The 22,684-nt window shown below is 62.4% G+C and overlaps 1 protein-coding gene across 1 annotated transcript in view; it reads left to right on the top strand.

Moving 5' to 3' along the window:
* The first annotated feature begins 630 nt into the window (after positions 1–630).
* CACNA1H (calcium voltage-gated channel subunit alpha1 H) overlaps positions 631–22,684 on the top strand; it is a 61,917-nt gene continuing 39,863 nt past the window's right edge. Inside the window, exon 1 of the mRNA XM_065893238.1 lies at positions 631–923. Within this exon, the coding sequence (XP_065749310.1) occupies positions 631–923 (293 nt within the window). The remainder of the gene's footprint in view (positions 924–22,684) is intronic.

Here is a 22,684-nt window from a genome sequence, read left to right as displayed (position 1 = left end):
CCCCGCCCAGCCCCCAGCTCACTCTGAAGTTTCCTGCGCCGAGTGCGGACAGGTTCCGGGCTCGTTCACCGCCCCGCCGCCCGGTTCGCGCCCCCCGCGTCCCGCGCCCGTCCGCCCCGCGGACCCCTCTGCGCCGGGTCGCCTCCGCCGTCGCTGCCGGGTCAGCCGGAGCGGGAGCAGGAGCGGGATCCGGCGGGCCGGGGGCGCGGGCCGGGGGCGCGGGCCGGGGGCTGCGGCACTCCAGCCGGGGCCGAGTGCCGTGCAGGTCCGCGGTGACCGCGCCGCTCGGGCGATGCCCGCGGGGACGCCGCCGGCCGCCGGAGCGAGGTGAGACTCGGCGAGGACGCGCGCCCCACTGCGCGCCGGGACCCTCTTCAACTTGAGGCAGCCGGCGAGGGAGCCCCTGGGGCGCCTGCCCCCGCCCCGGCGGTGGGGGAGGGGCCGCCCAGCCCTCGCCGGAGGGAGGGGGCGGGCGAGGGCGGGGGGCGCATTTGTCTCTAATGAGAAAAGACAAAGACATCCCGGCGGCCGTGGCTGTTTCCTCGGACCCGCTCCACCCGAGGCGGGCGAGGGTGTTGTTCTCGGGACCCGGTTACCGGCTGTCCCCCGCAGGTGCTACCCGTCGCTACCATGACAGAGAGCGTGCAGGCGGCCGACGAGGTCCGAGTGCCCCTGGGCGCGCCAGCCCCGGGCCCTGCGGCGGGGGCGTCCCCGGCGAGCTCTGGGGCCCCGGGGCCAGAGGCGGAGCGGGGGTCGAGGCCCGGTGCGTCGCCCCCCCAGAGCCCGGCGGCCAAGCGCGGCGCGGAGCTGGGCGCCGACGAGGAGCAGCCCGTCCCGTACCCGGCACTGGCAGCCACCGTCTTTTTCTGCCTCGGGCAGACCACGCGGCCGCGCAGCTGGTGTCTCCGGCTGGTCTGTAACCCATATCCTTCCCGGGCCGTCGGGGGTGCGGGGATCCGGGGCATGGGGGTCCGGGGCGCGGGACCTCCTCCGCGTGTGCCTCCCACGCTCGGGCTCTTTGGCCTCAGCGCGGGCTGGGTGCGTTGGGGACGCAGGGCAGGGGCGCGAGAGCAGCGCTCCTCCGAGAGAGGCGGCCCCGGGCCGCGCTTTGCGGGGCGGCAGGGGTGACTCTCTTGATACGAATGGGGTGTTCCCTCTTCACAGCCAGCTCGGGACGGAGAGGGTGGAAGAGAAGAGGCGAGGCCACCGCGGGCTTGGAGTGGAGAGGGATCGGCAGGGAAGGGGTGGGCGGAACTCCGTGCGCCCCCATGGGTGCTCGTCAGGAAGGGAATTCTCTCGTCTGGGTTTACACAACGTCTAGCCTGAGGCAGGATCCTAGCGAGGAGGAGGAGGCCGGCGGGACCTCAATAAGAGAGCAAAGTTTTCATCCTGTTCCTTGCGCTTCGAAGAGCCTAGGAGACCCTAGGGGGCCGGGAAGCGGTGCGCTCTCGCTGGTCCTTTTCCGTGGAGACAGGCAGTGACGTTGGTTGTGAACTCGCCTTTTCAGGCTGAACTCGGTGTTGGGGTTGATTTAAGTCATGCGCAGCTGGGGAGTGGGGGGCAGGGAGGCAGTTGGCACCACACTCGGGCACACTGGTGTCGCTTCTCTCTGTGCTTCCCTAGCTGGAGAGGAAGGGGCTCCCCCCTTTTGCTCTTGGTGAGATGGATACAGACTTTCAGAGAAGGTTCCAGATCAGAGGTGGGTCGAGTAGGGGGCATTTCTGGGACGCAGGTAGCAGTCTGGTAGCCCCCAGCAGGTGGCCTTTGAGGACTGTCAGCAGGCCCTGTGTCCCAGCTGGTTCTCCCACTGGCCTGTGGAGCTCGTTGCCAGGTGGCTGGGCTGTGGGCGTCAGGCATTCCCTCCCCCCGGCCTGGAGGGATTGGGTGACAGCACGGTGGGAGTGCTGAGGAGAGGAGGCTGACAGGGGCAAGACCTTGCACGTGAACTTCCCTTTTTTGGTGTGGAGGAGACAGGCAGAATGAGCGATGCGTGTATATATTTTTCCTATTGTGTGTGTGTAACTGTACAAACATCACACACGAAGAGGAATTTGTATCAGGAAAGTAATAAACCGTGTCTTTTTTTCTTTTCTGAAATTCAAACATGGGCTGAGTCAGGTTAGCCCCCTGGTTGTGAAGGGAGTCGTTGTGGCCTGGGTAGAGGGTGATGGCCCGGGGGCCGCCACAGTGTGGCAGCAGGCTCCACTGCCTGCCTTTGTCCCGCAGCCCCTCGGTGGGCTTGGCAGCCCCCCCTCCCCCGGAGCAGCTGCCAGGCTGAGTTTGCAGGGTGGCTGTAAGCTAGTCTTCCCTCTAGAACCCTGGCCATTTCCAGGCCACCTCATTTTGGCGGGAAGGTGGCCTGGCTGGGTGAGGTGGTAGGGGATGGGGTGGGTTACCTAAGGCCCTGGGACCTGAGGCTGCCCTCTCTGCGTGTCTGTCTTTTCCAAGCATACGCAGAGACCAGATAGGGAAGGATCCCAGTGGGCCTGCACTTTCTCTTTCCTGACAGCCCCTGGTCTGGCTGCTCTGTCCCCTCTCAGCCCAGGGAGTCTTCCAGCCTGACCCTGTGTTCTGGATGTTCCTGGCGGGCTACGTCCTTCAGGACATCTAACAAGGTTGTTTGTGTTACTTAGTGCAGGGGAGGTGGGGGGATGCCACATGCATGTGGGGGGATACCACATGCATGTGGCATGAGGCCCAGGGAGGGGGGATGGGACTGGCTGGGCCACCTGCCAGTGTCCCTGTCCCTGGGCTTCTCATGACTCCAGGAGCAGGAGGGTGCTTAGAGCAGGAGGAGGGGAGCTCTCAGCCAGGGAAGAGCACCCCTTCTGACTGGCAGGGGTGTGGAGGAGCTCAGGTCCCAGGATCATTTTACCCTGGCCTGGCCGTGGAAATGCTGCATCTGTTGAGTGGGGTGGGCTTGTCAGGCCCCCAGCGTGTGGGGACAGCTGCTGACCCGCAGCAGATGCCAGGCCCTGGTGCTGGGGTGCCTCGGCCGCAGGGAGAGCCTAAAATAAGCCAGCCCGCCTGGACAGGTGGGGACTGGCCCCCTCGGGGAAGCCCGTGGGCCTCAGCAAGGCTTTCCAGAGCGCTTCAGATTCCTGGGAGTCGGGAGTGGCGGCCTTGAGAGAGGCAGGAGCTTAGAGGGCGGCCTGTGGTTTTCTAGGGACTGCCTGTTGTCTGTCCTGGGGCCGAGGGTGTGTGCCTTGGCCTTGGTCTCCTGCCCTGCAGGTGGATGTCGTGTTGGCGGCGCCCACCATCCTTTCCTGGAGGCTTTACTGCTGTGGAGGGTAAACTCGGAGAGGGAAATGGGATAATTGGGTTTGCTCTGGGAACCCACACTTCGTAAAGCAACTCCTCGCTCCCTGGACGCTGGCAGAGTCCCAGCTGGTCCGCCAGGGATGAGATAGGCAGTTGGAACACAGGAAGAGGCCTTACTTAAGTCTCGGACTTTCCGGAACCCCCGGGTGGACGGCCCCCCACACAAATGAACACATGTGTTCTGTCGTTGCCTTAAGGGATACCCGATCCACTGTAGAGGAGCTTCCAAGGACAGCACCTATCAATAGTGATTTAGTTTGCTTTTTGAAAACATAATTGCGTTAGAACTTTTGGGGCGAGTGCTGTTTCTCCTACACAGGTTTATTTATAGAGGAAGGTGGGTGGGATCTATGTGTTGTAGCCCGAGAGGCTGGGTTGTGTTCTGCCCGGGCTCCCCTGGGGTTCCTGACTTGGTGCTGCCTGTGATGCAGCTGCCACGTCCCAGCACCCAGGCCAGGAGGGGCCTCCCAGGAGTGCCGGCTGGGAAGGGGGCCCTGCTGCGGTTGCCACGTGAGCCACAGGGGCTGGCTGTGGCCCCGTTGGGGTGCCTAGGGACTAGGAGGTGGCCAAGGAGGCACTTTGGGGCTTGGGGATGGTGGACACCTCCAGGAGGTGTGTCCCAGGGAATGGGCACCGAATGCCCTGAGCATAGGGTTCAGAGAAGACAAAGGACATGACAAGGTCACACGGCTGCTGGAGGACAGAGCTGGGTGAGCCTGGCCCGACGGAGTTTGAGTATCTGGCTGGGCCCTGCCCGGCAGGGAGGTGAGGCTGATGCATCCAGGTCCTTGAAGGCATTTTGTAAAAATCAATGCCCCAAACTGTCATGCCGCTCGCTCTGTGGTTGCTGCCTGCACCTGGGCTCCTGGCGGGCGTGGGTGCCTCAGCGAGGACACACAGGGCATTGATGCGGAAAAGGGTGGGCCACCATCTGCCCTCACCTGCCCCCCACAGTCCCCTCTGGCTCCACAGACTGGACATGAGCAGACCGTCTTGTGTCCTTCTCAGCCTCCTGACCCTGTGGCCGTGACCCCTGAGCACTGTGTGGGCACAGGCCCGGGGGCACTCCCTCCTCTGAGCCTACACACACCCCCCAGTACCTGTTCCTGGGCCCCTCACCTTGATGCTAGTGTGTGTTTGTTTCTCTGGACCTGGAGTTCCCGGGCCGTGGTCCCCAGACTGGGAGCCTCGCGGCCCTAGGCCGGCCGGGCTCACGTGTCTGAAGGGGCTCTGGGCTCCCCAGGGCTCTGGGACGGATGAGGCCGCCCCAACTTCCTCTGACTGGAAAGGAAAGGGGTTGCAGTACGTGTGTCTGTGTGTCCGTGTGTCTCTGGATCTGCCCCCGCCCCACGCTCCGAGGGCCTATGTCGAGCCCTGGGGTGGGGAGGGGAGTGGAAGTAGAGACACTCCCAGCAGTGGAGATAGGAGTCCATAGTAGGAGAGCTTCCTGGGGAGGAACATTTTCCTGACAACTGGGGAGGGCAACAGTGGAGTGGCAGATTTCTGAGCACCTGCAGGAGGTGGGGTTGGGGGAGCCCCGTCCCTGGGGTGGCTGCTTCTGTGGTCCCTGGACATGGGCCTGGGCTCCCATTGGAACCTGAGTTTGGAGCAGGGCTGTGATGTGTCATCCTCTTGGCTTATGTGTTCAGGAGGGCTTCCTGGAGGAGGTGAGGCTGGGTTGGGCTGTTTGGGTGGATATGAGAAGTAACAGGAAGGCCTTGGGGCAGGGGGGTGTAGAAGGGGGAATTCGTGTGAGTTGGGAATTGTCTGCCCGGGAGGGCCCTGGCTGTGTCCGTGTCACATTCAGTGTCATTAGACTGCCCAGGAAGCGTCCTGGCTGAGCCCCCTGCACCTCCTCCCCAGCGGCCTGGACTTCTAGCCATTCCCCACCAGGTACCCACAGAGCCCTGATCTGGGCAGACAGTTGGTGTCCCTCCAGCTTACTGGTGGCCTGATTAGTAGGCAGAGACCAGTAAGTGCTGATTAAGTGCCCTGTGTGTGTGGCATGGTGAGGCCGAGTGTGGCCCCCACCCCCACATCTGCTGCCCAGCTGGACCCTGGGAATGTCGTGGGGGTGGGGAGAGCGGTGCAGTGAGGGGTGGGGGCTCCCGCAAACACTCGCTGTGGGGTGGCTTCCCTATACAAGCCTCTCCTGTCCTGAGATCTGTGCTGGGCCCACCAGGTTCTCCCAGCAGGCCCACGCTGGGACTCGGCCAGCTTCCACCGTGTGCCCAGCAAGGCTATCCTGCTTGTGGTGGGGGTACTTGGGTGGGTGGGTTGGGTGGGCCACATGGAGGCTGTTGGGGGCTGGGAGTCAGGGAGACTCTGCTTGATGGACACAGGGATCTGTGGAGGGAGGAGAGCTGGAGGCGGGTGGATGTGGAGCAGGGGTGTCCCAGGCAGAGGAATGGCACATGCAAAGGCCCTGAGGCGGGTAGAATGTGTCCCTGCAGCTGGAGCAGGTGGGGGGTGTGTGTGAGGTGAGGGGGAGGAAGGGTAGGGTGGGTCGTGGGGAGGGAGACCAGGAAAGGCCTGTGAGCATGATGGGCAGGTGATGGGCTGGCCTGGAGGCTCAGGGAGTGGGTCTGTCTCCACCTGGGGTTGGGGCTCGTGAGGGAGGGGCTGTGTTGGGACCAGGTTTGGGGAGAAGTCAGGAGAGGGCAGGTGGAGGGCACCTCAGGGGCAGAGGCCTGAGGTGAGGACATGGCCAGTGCCACCCCTTCAAAGGAAGCTCGTGGATGCAGTGGGTGTCACATTCTGACCACCCAAACTCTGTCCTGACTGCGGGAGGCTGCGGGCACCCTCCCTGGCACAGTGGAGCGCTCAGAGGTGGTCTGGGTGCTCCCCGCGCCTTCCGGCGGCGCAGACAGGCAGAGGCAGCGGCTCCCTCCTGGTTCCAGGGTCAGGATGTGAAGGAATGTGGGGGATGGGCCAGCCTTTCAAACATTCGAGGGATGAGTCCAAGCAGCCCGTCTCTGGCTGCAGAGTCTAGACATTGGCCCCAGCAGTCAAGGTCGGGCGGGAAACACGTTACCTTCTTTTATATGAGTGTTGCACATGCGTCCCGCCTCCGCCCGCACAGAGACTGCCCGGGAAGGGGTGGCAGCTGTTGCGGCTGAGTTAGGAATATTTTCTTTTCTCTCCTTGCAAGTGGGTATTTAACTCAGTGACACAAAAGACCAGTTGCTCTCTCCTCCCCTCAACGGTTAGCTTTGACAGAACTGGGAACACCTCTGAGTCACGTGGGCCTCAGGCGCCCATCCTGGCAGCCGCAGGAGTGATTTAGGGCCCGGCTCCCCGGGGGGGAGATGGGGGAGTGCCTGGGGAGGACCGGTCTTGGAGAGAAGCAGCCCAGCCCTTGCAAGTTGGCAGCGAGTTCGGGCACCGTCCCCAGAGCCAGAGCTTTGCGCCCGCCGCGGATGACAGATGGGGGCTGCTTGGCTGCGTTGTCTTCACATAGTGAGTAGCGGCTCGTTGTCATTTTGTTAAGGAGGGCCCCACCAAACACCCAACACACACACACACACACACACACACACACACACACACACACACACACACACACACACTCCTCCTCCAGGGGAGGCAAGGCTGTGCTGCTCCGTTTGGCCCAGCAGACAGGTGGGAGGACCCCAGTGTCCCCAGCTTCTGGGATGCTTTCTCCTCTGCTGCTGGGAGGAGCAGCGTGTCGGCAGTGCTGGCAGAGCCCTGAGCTCTGTTTAGTGTGGACAGTTGATGGATGTGCTCAATTAGAGCATGCGGTGGGGACGTTGCCATCTCTGTGGACGTTGCCATCAGGGGGCATCGTGGTGTGAGCATCCTGCCTCTCCATGACCCTGAGCAGCTCTTGGATGCGTGCAGACTTAAGGGGTTTCGGGAGTACCCCTCTTCCTAAGTGGGATGCTGACAAGGACCAAGGCCATGTCCCAGAGCAGCCCCCACCTCACAATCTCACCCGTAGCTTCTCTCTTTGCCAAAGTTGGGCACAGATCTGGCAGAGAGGACCCAGAACCCCCTCCACAGGGGCGGCCTGGGTGAAACTGGCCCCCTGCCCCCACTATGTCTCAACCGGTGCAGGTGTGTACCCAGCCGTGTCTGGGGTCAACTCTCCCTCCTGCATGGGGCCCCGGCCAGGCCTCAGCCTCGGCGTCCAGCACGGTTGCCTGAACCTCTCAGGCACGTAGGGAGCTGATGTTAGTGAGATGCTCGTGTCTGGGTGAGGTGGGCCGGGTGCGCGGTGATGCTCAGGGCTGGCGTCCAGGCTGGCAGTGCAGGGAGGAGGCCAACAACCCCCTGACCTGCTTGAACCTGGGGAACAGGCCAGTCTTCTTGGGTGGGCACGGGCCGCATCCACTGCCTGGAACTGGGCAAAACCCGACCTGGCACTGGTGCCAAGAGACCTGGCAGGCGGCAGCCGGCCTGCTTGGTCACACTGTCCTCTCCCTGTTCTGGGCTCTGCCAGTGCCCCTTTTCTGGGCTGCAGTGGCCTCTCTGCTCCCCACCTGCACTTGGCGGAGCCCCCAGCTGGGAGTGGTCATGTTTCGGGCCCTCGCTGGCCTGAGGACTGTGGTGGGGGCACCCTGACGCCTCTTCAGGGGGCAAGGCCCCTGACGTCAGTGACCACCCTCCCCCCGCCGGGAGGTTAGGCCGGGACCTTTGGGATTACTGGGGTCTCCTGGTCACAGGAAGAGGGTCTTGTGGCCCCTCCCTCAGCCTGGGTGGTGGCCCCTCACGTGCCTTGTTTTCTCCCTCATGTCACCTCTTCCTTTTCATCACTGACAGAGCAGGGTTCGCTGGGCACCCTGGTTTGAGGGCTGAAGGGCCTAGTCCAGTTTAGCCGGGCTGGTGAGAGGGTCTCACAGCAGAGGCTCCGGAGGCCTGACAGGGACACAGCCCCCTCCCCAGGTCTGAGAGTGGCCCGGGGTCCCCCAGCCCCAGCCCACACAGAGGGTGTGCAGAGTCAGATGCATTAATGGAGGGAGGGAGAGGCTGGGGGATTTTCCAGAAGGTGGTAGAGCTTCTGAGGTGGGCTGAATTTGTGTCCCTGAAGCCTGATGCAGCAAAGCAGCGGTGGGCTCTGGGCCCTGTCAGGGTGTCAGAGGCTGGGGTCCCATTGTACCTAAGTGCTGGGGCCACTAGGGCCACCACCCCAAAACTGAGGGGCCTTGGTGGACGGAGTTGCCTCCTGGACCTCGGTTTTCTGATTTGAGGGGCAGGCCTGTGCCCCTCGATGCCTCTAATTGTGGTTGTTTGTGGGCAGTCAGTGCCAGCTGGGCACCCCCATCCACACCTGCCCAGGGGGAGGTCAGGCAGCTGGGAACCATCTGCTGGACCGTGGCCTGAGCGCCTCTCTCTCCTGTGGGAGGAGGATGCCCAAGGAGCTGGGCTGGTGGGCCTGGGCTCCTTGGGGGAGGGGCTTTCGTGGACCCCTCTGGGCCTTCTCTGGCCACCGACGGCTTTTGGGCAGTGCCTATGGACGGAGCTTCCCCCTCAGGTTCTCAGGTGCCAGGCCTGGGTCTCCCATTTGGCGCCTGTAGGGTGACCTCTGAGCCCCAGCTGGGCACCCCTGGAGGTCTGGGGCCAGACGCTGGCTGTCTTGGCCTTGATCTTGGTGGTTCCTATGACCATAAGGAGGTTCCCACCTGTCAGTGGGTCAGGACACCCACGTCCCCTGAGCCCCGTGTGGAGTGGCCCAGGCCTCTGGAGCTGTGTGCACACCCCGGGCTCTGCCCTCGGTGCTGGCCCGGGGGTGGGGTGGGGTCAGGTCCTTTCTGGCCTTGGGGAGCCCCTGAAGGGGACGGAGAAAAACAGACGTGAGCGTGGCAGCATTGGGGCCCCCTGCCCTATGCTGGGGGCATCATTGCAGGCCCCAGGAGAGCAGCCAGGGCAGTGGGCGTGGGGGGCCAGGAGCAGCCGGAGCAGGCAGGGTGGGCACTTAGGGTGGACAGAGTGTCAGGGATGGGGTTGCAGCATCCAGGGTGTGGCTGTGCGTGTGCCCATCGTCCTCACAAACTGGCACATGTAGGCTAGTGCACTGGCTGGAGTGTGCCCAATTCGTGTCCACCCAAACCTCAGAATGTGACCTCACGTGGAGGTGGGTTCTTTGCAGCTGCAGTCAAGTTAGTATGAGGTCAGATTGGGCTGCAGTGGCTCTCAAGCTGATGACGGTTTCCTCCTAAGAGGAGCTGACACGGACGCAAGGAGAAGCCGCGTGAAGGTGGAGGTGGATGCTGGGTGAGGTAGCCACACGCCCAGGAAGCCCAGGGCTCCTGAAGCCACCAGAGGCCGGGAGAGGCCTGGATGGATTCCCCCTCTCAGCCCACAGAAGGATCAGCCTGCTGATACTCTCATCTCGGACTCCTGTCCTCTGGACCGTGACAGGAAGAATTCCTGTAGTGTAAGGTCCCCCGGTCTGTGGTGCTTTGTTTCGGGGGCACCTCCCTAGCTCACACACCTGGGCTGCACACCCGGGCTTGCCCCCTGCTGTACCCCCAGAGGAAGAGGCAGGAGATGGGGACAGGCTGGTGGGATAAACCATGTCAGCCATCCCGGGTCTGCCTCTCCAAGAGGAAAAGGGCCTCCTGGGGAGAGGGAAAACCAACCGTGAAATTGGTCATTTGGTCAGACCTCCAGCCGTTGTGTCTCTGGGGTTCCTGAGGGGTTGCCCTGCTGGGGGGTTTCCCTGAGGAGGTGTCCATTCACGATGTGGGCCTTCAGGTCTTTTCTGCTGGATGGAGGCTGACATCCTGTTCCTGCAGGAGTCTGGGACCCTCACTCAGCCAGTAACCCTATGCTGCCGGGGGCTTCTGGGGGATTTCCTGCTGCTCCTGGGGGTAGCGCGAGTGCAGCAGCTATAGAGGGAGTCCCTGGCGTCCAGCCTCACCTGGCTCTGATCTGAGACCCTTGGCTGGGCCCAGGGCATCCTGCAGGGTGCAGCAGGGATGGACAGCGGGCGATGGGCCAGATTCCCAGCTGGGTACCCGCTCTGGCCTATTCAAGGCTCTGGGGCTGTGCTTGGCTGCGGAGGTGGTGGGGGTGGGGAGGCAGTGGACACGCAGACAGATGAGACCCAGGCCTTGCTAGGGCTGAGGCCGACTACGGCGGGCCTGGGGGATGGTCTGCCAGGACTGGGGCATGCAGGCTGAGGCGGGTGGGTGTGAGCAGTGGGGGTGGGCCCCGGGGTGCCTGTCTGAAGGGTGGTGGGGGTCAGGGACGTGGCGTAGAGGCAAGGAGACAGGTGTGGGGGGCAGCTGATGTGGACAGTTTCGGGGCCTAGGAGCGCCTCGGGTGCTCTCCTGAGAAGGGGGAAGCCGGGAGGGTCCATGGAGCCTCTGACCTGTGCCCACTGCTTTCTGAAGCCTTGGCCCCGCCTGCCACAGGGCCAGGAGTGAGCCTGGGAGCCTGCGGGAAAGTACAAGGGTGGCGATGGCCTCTCCCAGCCAGATGCGTGCCATGTAGCTCACCCTGTGCGTCCCTTTGTCTTTCAAGTAGCCGCCAGGCGGCTGCAGTTTGATGAGTCAGCCTACATTAGCGCCTCGTCGAGATGGACGAGGACATGTCCCGGGTCCTGCTGGCAGGGCAGCCTCCCGGCTCTGGCCGCGGAACAGGTCTGCTGCGTCCCAGTGACTGGCCGCATTGGCCAGCGTGCGCTGTGCCTCGGGCATGACGGGCCCGGTGCTCCGGGTCTGTGGGAGCACCCTCCAGGCGCTGGTCTCAGGGTCATGTGGTTCGGTGGGGGTTCCAGGACGTGAAGGACGCCCCACACAGGGGTGCAGACCGTGGAGGGGGCAGGGAGTGCAGGGTGGGCCCCCAGGGGGGGCAGGAGACATGAGAGCTAGCAGCAGGTGGGCAGGCCATCTGGGGTGGGACTGAGGGGGAAGAAGGCTGGCCAGATGTGGAGACACGGGGTTCCTGGGACGGACCCCACCTAGCCCCCCATTCGCAGAGCGCAGTACTGTGAGTGCTTGGAGGCAGGGGCAGGGGTGGGCACCATTGTCCTGAGGAATGTTCTAGAAGCTAGAAGCAGTGTTAGGATCGGCCATCCAGTGGACCTGGGCAAAGCACACGAAGCACATCCCTGGGCCGCGGGTTTACGTTTTAGAAGCTGGGCTTCCTGGCATTCTTTCCTTGCTGTTCCAGAGCCATTAAAAAACCTACCATTGAAATCTGGGTCGCTGGAACAGGACGGGAGGGCAGAACCAGCTCAGGGACCTGCGGGCAGAAGCAGGTGCCCTCGGGGAAGGGGGTCTGGCCTCAACCTCCCCTCCCCTGCTCCGTTCAGCGCTGGTCACAGTCCAGCAGACTCCTGGGCATCGGTGTTGGGGAGGGGTCGACTGGGCACCGGGGCAGAGAGAAGGGGTGTGTCCGGGATAGCTGGGCTCCTCCTGAGAGTATTCTCGCCACCCCCAGCCTGGCTTCAGGGCCCGGGGGCGTCTGCACCGCACCCTGCCTCCTGGGGTTTCTCTTCCTTCCTGAGGTTCGGAGCTTGACCTGCCCCTTCCTCGGTGTGGCTCCCAAGTGAGTGACTGGCCACGTTTTTGCTTCCCTCACCCTCGTCGGGTGTGAGGGGCTCAGAACAAGCCTTGGGGCCCCTCGTCACCCATTGTCACCTTCCTATGCTGCGACCACTCCTCGGCCATCCTGCAGATGCCACCAGGCCATGTGTCCCATCCCCCGATTCAAACCAAGCAACCTGGACTGAGTGATAGGGATTCCCCGCGTTTGTGTGTTTTCTCTCTCAGGTGTCACCAGGACTCGGGGTGGGCAGGCCATTCAGTGTGGCCAGGATGGGGTGGCCAGGTCCTTCCCAGGATGTCCCTCGCCCTGGAAGGCCATGCTGGGCTCTGGGTCACGTTTCTGCACGTAGCAGATGGAAGGGGCCTTTGGGTCAGGCACCTGCTCACCTCTGACCTTGGGGCAGAGGAACAGTGGTGAAGAGGCTCACCGCACTTGCCGTGGGGGGCCCTTCACTCTCTCTCAGCCCTGGGCGGGGGAACTTCAGCACCTGAGTTCTATCTATGGATGAGGAAACTAAGGGTCAGAGTGGATCCCTGCATGGCCCCCAGGATTCGGAGCTCAAGGCAGGCTGACCCAGGCGCCCGCTTTCTTTTAGTTTTGTTGAGATGTACACACATAAAGTGCACCGTTCAGTGGTCTTTGTTATAGTCAGAGTTGTGCAACTATCACTATAGTCAATTTGGGAACTTTTTCATCACCCCGAAAGGAGACCCCGTCCCCATCAGCAGTCAACCCCCTCCCTCAGCCCCTGGCACCCACTGGCCTGCATTCTGTCTCTGGATGTGCCTGCTCTGGATGTTTCACAGAAATGGAATCTCACATAAGTGACCTTGTGTGTCTGGCGTCCTTCACTGAGTGTGTGTCCTCAGGACTCATCCAGGCTGTAGTGCGATGGTGCGTCACTTCTTTTAGGGCTGATGCAGTGGGACGTTGTGTTCCTGTTCACCCGTCGGTGGACGTGGCTCTTTGCACCTTTCAGCTGCTGTGAGTGGGGCTGCTGTGAGCGGTCGTGTCCAAGTTCTGTTGGGCATGTACCCAGGAGCGGAATTGCCCGGTTATGCGGAACCACATCAGATTGCTTGAGATGCCAAAGCATTTTCTGAAACACTGCCTACTTCCTACCCCTTTGCGCCCTGGACTTGGGTCTCTGAGCCAGTGGGTCTGCAGCAACCTTCACGGTAGTCCCCAAGAAGGCAGCCTTTGGGCACCGGACACCACACCCAGCCCGTGTCTGAGCCCACAAGTGAGCAGGACTCCCCCGCCTGACCTCCTGAAGATGCTCCTGGGGTGTCCCCCTGGGAGGCGGGCAGAAGAGGGGTCTTGGTGGCCTCCTGGGTTGAGCAGCCTTTCTGATCTGGATCTCCCTTCGATGGACCTTCCAGGCAGGGCCATCGGAACCACGTGGCCTGCCAGTCACTGCACATCCTGGCGCACAGGCGGGCACACGGGTTGGGTGGCGCCGAGCCCTGGGCTGGGTGGTGCCAGGCTGTGGGTGGGAGTAGCTGGTGTGTGTTTGCCCGGCATCCATCCCTCCAACAGCCCTCTGGAGAATTTCAACACCCACACCAGGAATAAAAAAAAATTATTAATGAGCTTGGCGCGGTTGCCATGGGAACCTGTTGCTAATGAATCTCTGGGGTTTCCTTTTACCTCTGCAGAGCAGCTCAAGGCCCAAGCCGCGCTCCCAAAGACGACATGTTTCCACCTAATCAGGTTGCCGTGGCAACGCCTGTCACTAATCCCCAGCTGGGCTCCTGGTTTACTGGCTTGGCCTGAGTTACATAAAGCGATTTAGCACATTGAGGGCTGCTCCAGGATTAGAGACCCCTTGGCCCCCCCCCACCCAGCGCCTTGGACACCAGTCTGCAGGGTGTCCCTGCTGCCCGCCGTCCTACCTCCTAACAAGGGCCATCCCTACGGTTCCCCAGACTCAGAATTCTAATGGAGGCGCCAGAGCCCGTGGCATTTGGCATTTTGTTAGAAGCCATGGAGGGTCGGATCTTTGCTTGGTCCAGCATGTGTGCGGTGCCCGGGGGCTGGCACCAGTAGGTGCTCATTGAATGCCAGGGAGACCAGCGGGTGGAGTGCTCATGGCTGGGAGCTGCCTCATTCCCAGGCAGCCTGGGGCCCCAGGGCCAGTACCCATGCCTCTGTCTGCCCCAGGCCTGGTGAAGGGAGGACGTTCTAGCAGGAGCATGGGCTCCTGTACCCGAGCGATGGACCAGAACCTGGGGTGTGTGGTGGGAGGTGAAGGTGGAGTCCACCCTGTCATGTGATGGGAAGGATCCCTCGGTGACCGTCCACACCCTCAGCCCACTCCCAGGAGTCCATGGTCTGATCTGCTCGGATGCCAGCCTGATGCCCAGGGCTGCACGCAGTGGGCGTCTGCAGTGGGCATCAAAGACCTTCCTGTTTTGTTCCTCCTGCTCGAGTATTTGAGGCACTACTGTGTGGCAGGTGCTGGCGCGGGGATGGGAAGTGCATGGATCCCACTCTCAGTGGTCCTTCTGTCTCCCTGGGGGCCCGGATCTAGGACAGGGTCAGCCATGCTGGGATGCACTGTGGACCCCCCCACCGACCTGGGTGGGGAGGCTATTGGACTTGGGGTTTGGGGTCTCTCTCCCGTGGCTGTTGGGCACCTTGCAACTGCCCAAGTGAGTGCTGGCTAGGAGGCAGGTGGCCCTTTCCCTGGTCACCCCCTATAGCTGCAGGTGGGAGGGGGGCTTCCCGGAGGAGGTAGTCTCCACAGAGCCCTGATAGCAGTGGGGTAAGAACAGGGTCCCAGTCAGGGTGATGCCCAGCATGTCTGTGGACCCCGATTACCCTGAGAGCCCCTCCAACGCCAGCTCAGGGGTCTGCTGGGGGCACCAAACCCCGTGAACTGAGCACACCCTCCCTTACCCCCTTAGTCTGGAGCTGCCTTGTTCCAGGGCGTTTGGGACACCCTGAGCCGTGCCTTCTGAATTAGCCTGCTCAGGTGGCCATGCGGCTTAAACCACACAAACATGTTTCTGGACGTTGAGAGCAGGGCGTGGGCAGGGCTGGTTCCTCCTGAGGCCTGTCTCCTTGGCCTGTAGCTGTCTTCTCCCTGTGTCCTCACATGGTGACCTTGTGTGCGTGTCGGTCCTGATCTTTTCTTACAAGGAACATGGTCTGGATTAGGGTCCAACCCAGTGACCTCTTTTTTTTAAGAAATTTATTTTAGTTTTGGCTGCGTTGGGCCTTCGTTGCTGCGCACGGGCTTTCTCTAGTTGCGGCGAGCGGGCTTCTCACTGCAGTGGTTTCTCTCGTTGTGGAGCATGGGCTCTAAGCACACGGGCTTCAGTAGCTGTGGCACACAGGCTTAGTAGCTGTGGCTCATGGGCTCAGTAGCTGTGGCGCACGGGCTTAGTTGCTCTGCAGCATGTGGGATCTTCCCGGACCAGGGCTCGAACCTGTGTCGCCTGCATTGGCAGGCAGATTCTTAACTACTGCGTCACCAGAGAAGTCCCCATTGACCTCGTTTTACTTTATCTCTCTAAAGACCCCTGCTCCAAATACAGCCACATTCTGAGGTCCTGCAGGCTAGGCTTCAACATAGGAATTTCCAGGGGAGGCCACTCTGCCCATAGCACCTCCCCAGAGGCCCCCAGGCACTGGCTGGGCCCTTGCTTCATCTCTAGGATTCTCTGGTCTTTCTGAGACCCAGGCAGCCCCCCTGGGGCATGAGGCAGAGCTCTTTCAGAGGGGAGCTTCCCCCACACCCTCCCGACAAGTGGTTCCCAACCCTCGTGGGTGCCTCCAGCCACAACCCCTTGGTTAGCCCTCTGCTGCTAGCCTTGGGACCCCTGGCAGCACCCCACTCTGAAGCACCTGGCCGGTGAGGGTCTGAACCACAGACCTGAAACAAGGCCCACGGAGCTGTGCTTGTCCTGTGCCACAGCCCCATGGAGCCCTGGTGGAGGGGAGGCAGGGGCCACGGGACATTTGTTCTGAGAGGAGAGGAGGCTGGGGTCCCTCCCTGAGAACAGGGCTACAGCCTCATGGGGTCCTGGGTGGTGGGGTGGGGTCTGGAAATTGTTCCGGTTCCTCCGGTGAGCGGCGGCAGGTGGACGGATAGATAGGCGGAGGGTGAGACCCCGAAGCTTGAGTGGTGTCTTGTGCTCACTGCCAGGCCATCTCACACACAGGGTGTCCCCTCCCTGGGCTGACACCACAGGCCGAGGGTCAGCTGTTGGATTGGAGGGTTGTCCCCTGGAGTTTGTAGCCACGCTGGGCTTGTCACACAGCAGCCCCTCCTGACCACGTGCTCCTGCTCTGCTCCCCAGAGTCCCCGAGCCAGACAGGTTAATGCCTGGAGTGACCGCGGCCCCGCACGGAGCCATCCACACCTCATTCGTTACCCAGCAGTGCCCAGGGTGTGCGGGGCCCCCATTCCTCTGTGTGGCCGCCGAGGTCTTAGTCCAACTGCTCCAGCAATGTCAGGTTTCCTTCTGGAAGGAATGTCATCTCACCTGTTGGTGGAGGTGCTGACCAGAGGCAAGAGAGCTGGGCGGCCGTGCCTCCCTCATGGCCGGGGCGTCCAAGCAGAGACATTGGGTGAACAGCCTGTGGAGGGGTGTCTCCAGGGGTGTCTGCAGGCCCTCCCAGCCCAAGGCGGGACAGGGCAGAGGCAGGCTGGATAGTGTTTGGGGTCAGATGCCCAGTGTCCACTCTGGCCATCTGGGTTCTGCGGGTCAGCCTCCTAGGCCCTCTGTCACTCTCACAGTAGCTATGCCCTGAGGTGTGGCCGGGCTCATGTCTGCTGGCCCTTTGTGGCTGGGTGGAGGGGGGGACCACGGGCCCGAGGTGCCCCCATGAGTGGCCAGTGACTTCCTCTGCATGCTGCTAGAGTAGGCGGATCTCTCGGCCACTGTTCCCCAGACAGGTGGCCTGTGTGGGGGTGTCAGTTCAGGGATTGGAGTAGCCCCCGTGGCAGCGGACACCCCAGGGAAGCATCTCCTTCCCGGCCTGGGGCAGACCCAGATGGTGGCTGTGCAGGGGGCACTGTGCAGGGGGAGGGGCTCTCGGGAGCGCCCCCCCACCCTTCATTGCTATTCGGCCCTCCCAGCTCCCGACATGCCACCTCCTCCCACCTGGGCCTTGGTCCTACGTCATCTCTCTGGACCCCCGCAGGAAGGTGGCGTCCTCTGGACCAGCCGCTTGGCCCACAGGCTGACCCACAGTGGAGCGGGCAGCCTCTGGCCCCACGCCTGGCGGCTGGAATTCAGGAATTAGCCCCTAAGTTCTGTTGAATGTCTGATGCCTGGAATTCCACCGCGGAGCGCACTCTGTCCCAGGGCTGCACCCAGTTCCAGGCAGGCCCACCCACCGCAGTCCCCCTGGGAGCGGGTGGGCAGGAAGCTGGGGGAGGTGAGCCCTGGAGCTTGGGGCAGGGGGTGCAGCCCTGCCCTCCACGGGGCCCCAGGCAGTGCTTGAGGGTGGACCTCTATGCCCAGCACACGCCAAGGCCTCTCCCGGGGCCAGGGTCAGGGCAGTGGGGAGGGTGTTCAACGTTCCCAGAGCCACACACACACACACCCATCGACAGCTGCAGGGGTCCCCATGCCTGCCGTGTGCCCAGCTTCCTTCTCAGGGGCTCTCAGGAGGCCCGGACAGGGTGGCATGACTCTGCTGGGGGCTGGTGTCCCAGCCCCCACTCTGTGCCTGCCAGTTCAACCTGGCCCTGGCCTGGGGTGAGCGGGTTGTGCGGTGTTTGACCTGCTCCCCTCTGAGTGGCCCAATCCTGCAGAACCACTTTGGGAAGTTCGGGGCTTCAGGAGGAGGCCGGGGTGTTTCCTGCACGTTTGAAATACGGCCGGCCTGCAGGCTGGTGGGAGCAAGCAGTGTTTTAATTCCTAATTTAGACTGTTTATCTGCAGAGCTCTGGAGGCGGGGCCGAAGAGACAGTGCCCCGCCTCACCCCTCCCAGGCGCCTCCCACCTCCAAAGTGCTCCAGCTGCCTGGTGGGCATGGGTGGGGGGCTGGCTTCTGGACACCCCCCCCCGCCGCCAGTCCCCTGGTGGCTTCCTGGACGGCCATCTCTGCACTGTCAGCTGGGCACCACCCGCCCTCCACGAGGGACGGCCCCCTCCCCACGCCTTCTGGGCCTTTCTCTAGGAGTTGTGAGGAATCTGAGGCCAGGCAGACTCAGCTGTGGCCTCGTCTGAGTTTTACCGTGAAAGAGTAAAAGAGGGACTGGAGAAATGGGGGGAGGCACAGGAGGAAACCTGGTTGGGGAAAGCAAGCCTGCATCACCCCCCACCCAGGTCCCCCCACCTTGTTAACGACTGCCCCAGGATCAGTGTTGTCTCTCCCACTTAATTAGAAAATACATTTCTTTCACCAGCCTTAACAATCTGGTTAAGGCCAGGCTGGCTTCCTGGTTGCCATGCCGACTGGGTTTGGACCCCTTCTGACGTCCCTCCCGCACATCCTCTGTGGAGGGGGCTGGGCAGGGGGTTGGCAGGCCCCGGGCCGGGACCCCTCTGCTGGCGGGGGACCCCAGTAAGCACCTGCTCTTGTCTCCTGTGTGAACCTCTGTATTTCGTCTTTGTCGCTGTGGTGTCCCCTTGCCTTCGGGTGCCTGTGAAATGCTTACTACTCGTGGGAACTTAGCTGGGAGGTCGCTGGGCCGAGTGTACCCCTCATGCAGCAGCATGTGGTCACCCTGGGGTCTGGGGGCCTGAGGGCCTGAGGGGCTGCGTGGGCCAGTGTGGGGCATCAGGTGTCCACGCGGTCATAGAGGGGTATGAGGGTGAGGTCCAAACTGGGGGGCTGGTGACAGCTTTTCTTGGAAAGGCCATCTGGGCTGGGGGAGCCAGTCCTGGCCTGCTGGAGGCTTTGCAGACCCCACAGCTGCCCCTCCAGGCAGCAAGCCTCCCCTCGGCCCACCTGCTGGCTGCAGCCCCCAGGTCCACCCCATCCAGAGCCAGCTGCCAAATTCCAAACCCTCACACCCCTGATCCTTGGCCTCATGGAAGCTCCCAGAAATGGGGGAGGGGCTCCGAAACGTACCTTCAGTGTCGGAGTGTGAAGGACACCCCCTGGGGCTTCTTCTGCAACCCCAGGCTCTGCCAGGCCCCCCAGGCCACCCTCCAAACCCCCATCCCTGCAGTGGGGCCTGGTCCACCTCCCCCAGGCAGCACGTGGCGCCGGCTCATGGCAGGAACCCGAGACATGGGAGCAGCAGGTGACCTGCGTGCTGGGAGCTCGGGGATTTCCTAATTAAAGGATTTATCATGAAAGCGCCCGGCGTCCTCCGCTGGGGCTTCCTGTAGCCACGGAGACAGATGTAGCCTTGTGGGGGCAGGGCGGGCTGTGGGGGTCCCTGCCCCGGGAGGGTCCACCTGTGGGAAGGGTGGGCTTTGTTCCCCGCAGAGAGGCCTGCTGAGCCCTGGGTGGCCAGGCGGGGGTACATCTGGGATACTCTGGGCCCCAGCCAGCCCTGTGGGACCTGCTCAGGCCTTGGGCAGATGCAGGAAGGGGGGACCTCGGGGCGCACGGGGTAGGGCCACTGACCCACACTGGGTGTGGGAATGGGCCTTTGTGTGGCCGGAAATGCTTCTGTCCCCTGTGGGTGTTGGGGCGTGTTTGTTCCTGGGGCGGGTCGGAACCCAGGGGTGACCTGTGGAGGGGCAGGGCGCCATAGGGAATTCATGAGAGGCAGTGGGTCCAGGACCTGGGGGTGGCGGGCCCAGTGGGCCCAGAAGGAAGCCCCCTGTTGGGGGGGGCTGGGGGGGCCTCGCAGGTGGCAGGGGTGGGGAGGGGACATCCTTCAGAGGGTGGGAGCCACTGGCATGGTGGGGCACCCAGACCCTGGGGTTGCCAGCTGCCCTGTTCTTCAGCCCCTGAAACAGAGGTTCCTGAACTCCAGGGCCCTGTGATTAACTGAAGCCCCCAGGGAGTCTCTGCATTGGGGCTCTGTCTTGCTGTTTATCTTCTTGGAATTTAGAGTTGAAGAGATTTAGAAATTGCTGTTTAGTCATTCATTTAAAACAAGAATGAACTCATTAGTTATTAACATAGCATTTCCTTTTATGAAAAATGTCTGTATTTTCTGAAATGTAAAAATTCATCCGGAAAAGGGCCGTATTTAGGGTTTTGCAGGTCTCTTGACTGCCTGGCCTGATGGAAGAACCAGGGACAGCCGATCCTCTGCTCCGCGTGCCCGGGGGCGCCAGCAATGGAGGGGTGGGCCCCTGCCCCACCAGGGACAGCCAGCCTGGGGCAGCAGTGCTCACCTGAGGGAGGATTCTCCAGGCTCCTTCTGAAGGTCCTCTTCTTGGTGGGGGTGCCATTGGGGTCCCCGCGTTGCAGATGAGACGTCAGGCCCCTCCCTCACTGCACCCACGGCCCCTCCCCACCCACACCTCTGGCCCCCTCCCCCAGCAGGGGCACCAGCCCCTTCCTGGATGTGTGGCGGCGGTGGCAGCAGTGAGAGTGGACAGCCCCGCTGTGTGGGGGAGGGGAGAGACACCCCATTGTTGGTTTCCTTTTCCTGCCGGTTTCCAAGAATTCTGCTCCAACATAATGGATCGAGTCATTAAAGGATCGATGCAGATGCGGCGGCTGGAGGGGAGCCAGGATGGGCGAATCAGCACGCTGCACGGCCGTGAGCTCCCCAGGCCCAGGTCTGCGCTCAGGGGGCTGCTGGGCAGGTGGCAGCTGTTGGAAGGTGGTCACCACCACCAGCCCGGCCTCCAGCTTGTGGTGGGAGGTGGGGCCACGGGACCAGGGCCTCCTGTGCGTGTGGTCCATGCGTGTATGTCTGCACACATGCGTGTCCTGATGAGGCTCCCCTTTGTTCGTGACTCAGAGGACAAGGGTCCTACTGTCTGCATAGCTTCTGTCCACAGCCCCACCTGATGTGAGGCCCTACTGTGCGCATAATTGAGCGTGAATTCCTACTGTGCGCACAGACCTAAATCCAAGCCCCGCGTATTATAATTTGAGGTCCTGCTGAGTGTGTGATCCCATTGGGAGTAAGGCCCTACCCCTGCTGTGTGCACAGGTGTACCTACCACTTGAAGTCTGCTGTGTGCAGGGGTCTCCTGAGGGGCTGCCCGTAACTGGGGGGGTGAGCAGGGTGTGCTCTGAGGAGGCCCAGGAGGGCCCCTCATCCCCCAGCAGGTGTGTGCGCACCCCATGAAGCCCCAGTTGTGGGGTGGGGAGGGGGTGTCCCACGGGACCCTTGCTCTTCATTATCCGATGCTGTGGGGGGCGGGTGAGGAATGTGGTCAGGAGGGGTTGCCTCAGTGACTTGGTGTCATTGGCCCCCGTTCTGCCTGCCCGGGCCCTCCTGTCCCTGCTGCTCTGTCATCCCCCACCCACTCCCACTACAGGCCTGGGCTGGGGCTGGAGTGCCCGCAGATGGGTCTCCTTGCTGGCACATGTAGCTGCTTGAGGCATCACCTGTTCACTGCCCTCTGCCTGGCTCCAGGCAGGCTGCCCCTGTCTGTTCACTTGGTCCAAGGACCTGGAGTAGTCCCTACACACAGTAGTTGCTCAGTAGAAGATTGAGTGAGGCAGAGGAGCTCTTGGGCTAGTTCAGGAAACTTTCTGGAGGAAGAGCCCTCAGCATGGGTTTTGAGGGATGGATAGGAGTCTTCCCAAGGCAGGAAGGTAGATGGGTATTGCAGGCAACAGACTTACTGGGACTGGACCCAGGAGGTCACATCAGGCAGGTGTGTCCCACTGCGTCACAAAGGGTCTGGGTCCTCCCCATTGCCCCATCATCCCCGCCCCCCACAGCCTGGGCTGTGCCCCTGGGTCCTCTGTCTACACCTGGCCTGGGGCTACCATGCTTCAGGGACATCCTGTTGGCTGTCCAGGGGATGGTGTCCCTGTGGCTGGGCCGCTGCCCCTCTGGTCAAGTGGCATGCCCCATTCGTGGGCTCCCATTTGGTGCTTTCCACTTCCCTGCAAATTGTCCAACAAAATGGCTCAGTTGGGTTCTCAGCTTAAAGAATTTCAGCCCATTAAACGCAAATACTGTGCCATTTGAAATGTTTGTGCTGGGGCCCGCCCCTCTGATGGTATTGAGCGCGCCCCCCCCCCACACACACACACCTCTAATTAGCGTCTGATGGAGCTTGCAGTGCCATCCCGTCCCCCATCCGAATGTCTCCCTCCCTTGTCTCAGCGTGTGGGGGTCCTGGGGGTCCCAGGCTGAGCACGTGCTGATGTTTTGGAAGCGCCACAGCCCCAGACCCCACCTGCCTGTGCTCGTGGCTCTTCTGGAAGCTCTGAGGGCCTAGCTGTGCGTGGCCTGCCTGGGTTGGGTCTCTGTTTGGTCCGGGGACCTGTACCTGTAGAGTCGGCGGTCGGCCACCTCTGCCTCTGGCAGCGCAGGGAGCCCTCTCTGTGTGTGTGACCCAAGGTGCTGGGACTTCCTGTGGGATGAGGGGAAGGCAGCTTTGGCACTGAGGGTGGGGTGGGGCCACACCAGAGACTGCTGGCCCAGCTGCTCTGGGAGGCCAAGGGTGGGGTCTTCAGTGGGGCAGGTGGCCCCCAGTCATAGGCAGCAGGAAGCAGGCACCAAGTCTGTGTGTCTGGGAATGATTCCAGACACAAGAGCTTGGGACGAGGGACACAGGGTTGAATGTCCACTGGGGCCTGGGGCTGGGCCGGGCCTGGGGCTGGGCCAGGCCTGGGTTCTCTGTGACCTGGTAGGTGACGTGCCCTGAGCCTTGGTTTATCCACTGGGAAAACTTCAGTGTTGGGAGGGCCCCCCACAGCAGGGGAGTCCCCAAGGTCCAGCTGTCTATCTGGGTGACCAGAAACCCCCTCCCCCACCAAGCCACTAAGCCAAGTCTCTTCACCCAGC

The sequence above is a fragment of the Phocoena phocoena genome, chromosome 15 (genome assembly GCF_963924675.1).
Source record: "Phocoena phocoena chromosome 15, mPhoPho1.1, whole genome shotgun sequence".
NCBI lineage: Eukaryota > Metazoa > Chordata > Mammalia > Artiodactyla > Phocoenidae > Phocoena > Phocoena phocoena.
Note: the sequence above shows the minus strand (reverse complement) of the source record. Positions and strands in the feature narration are given on the sequence as shown.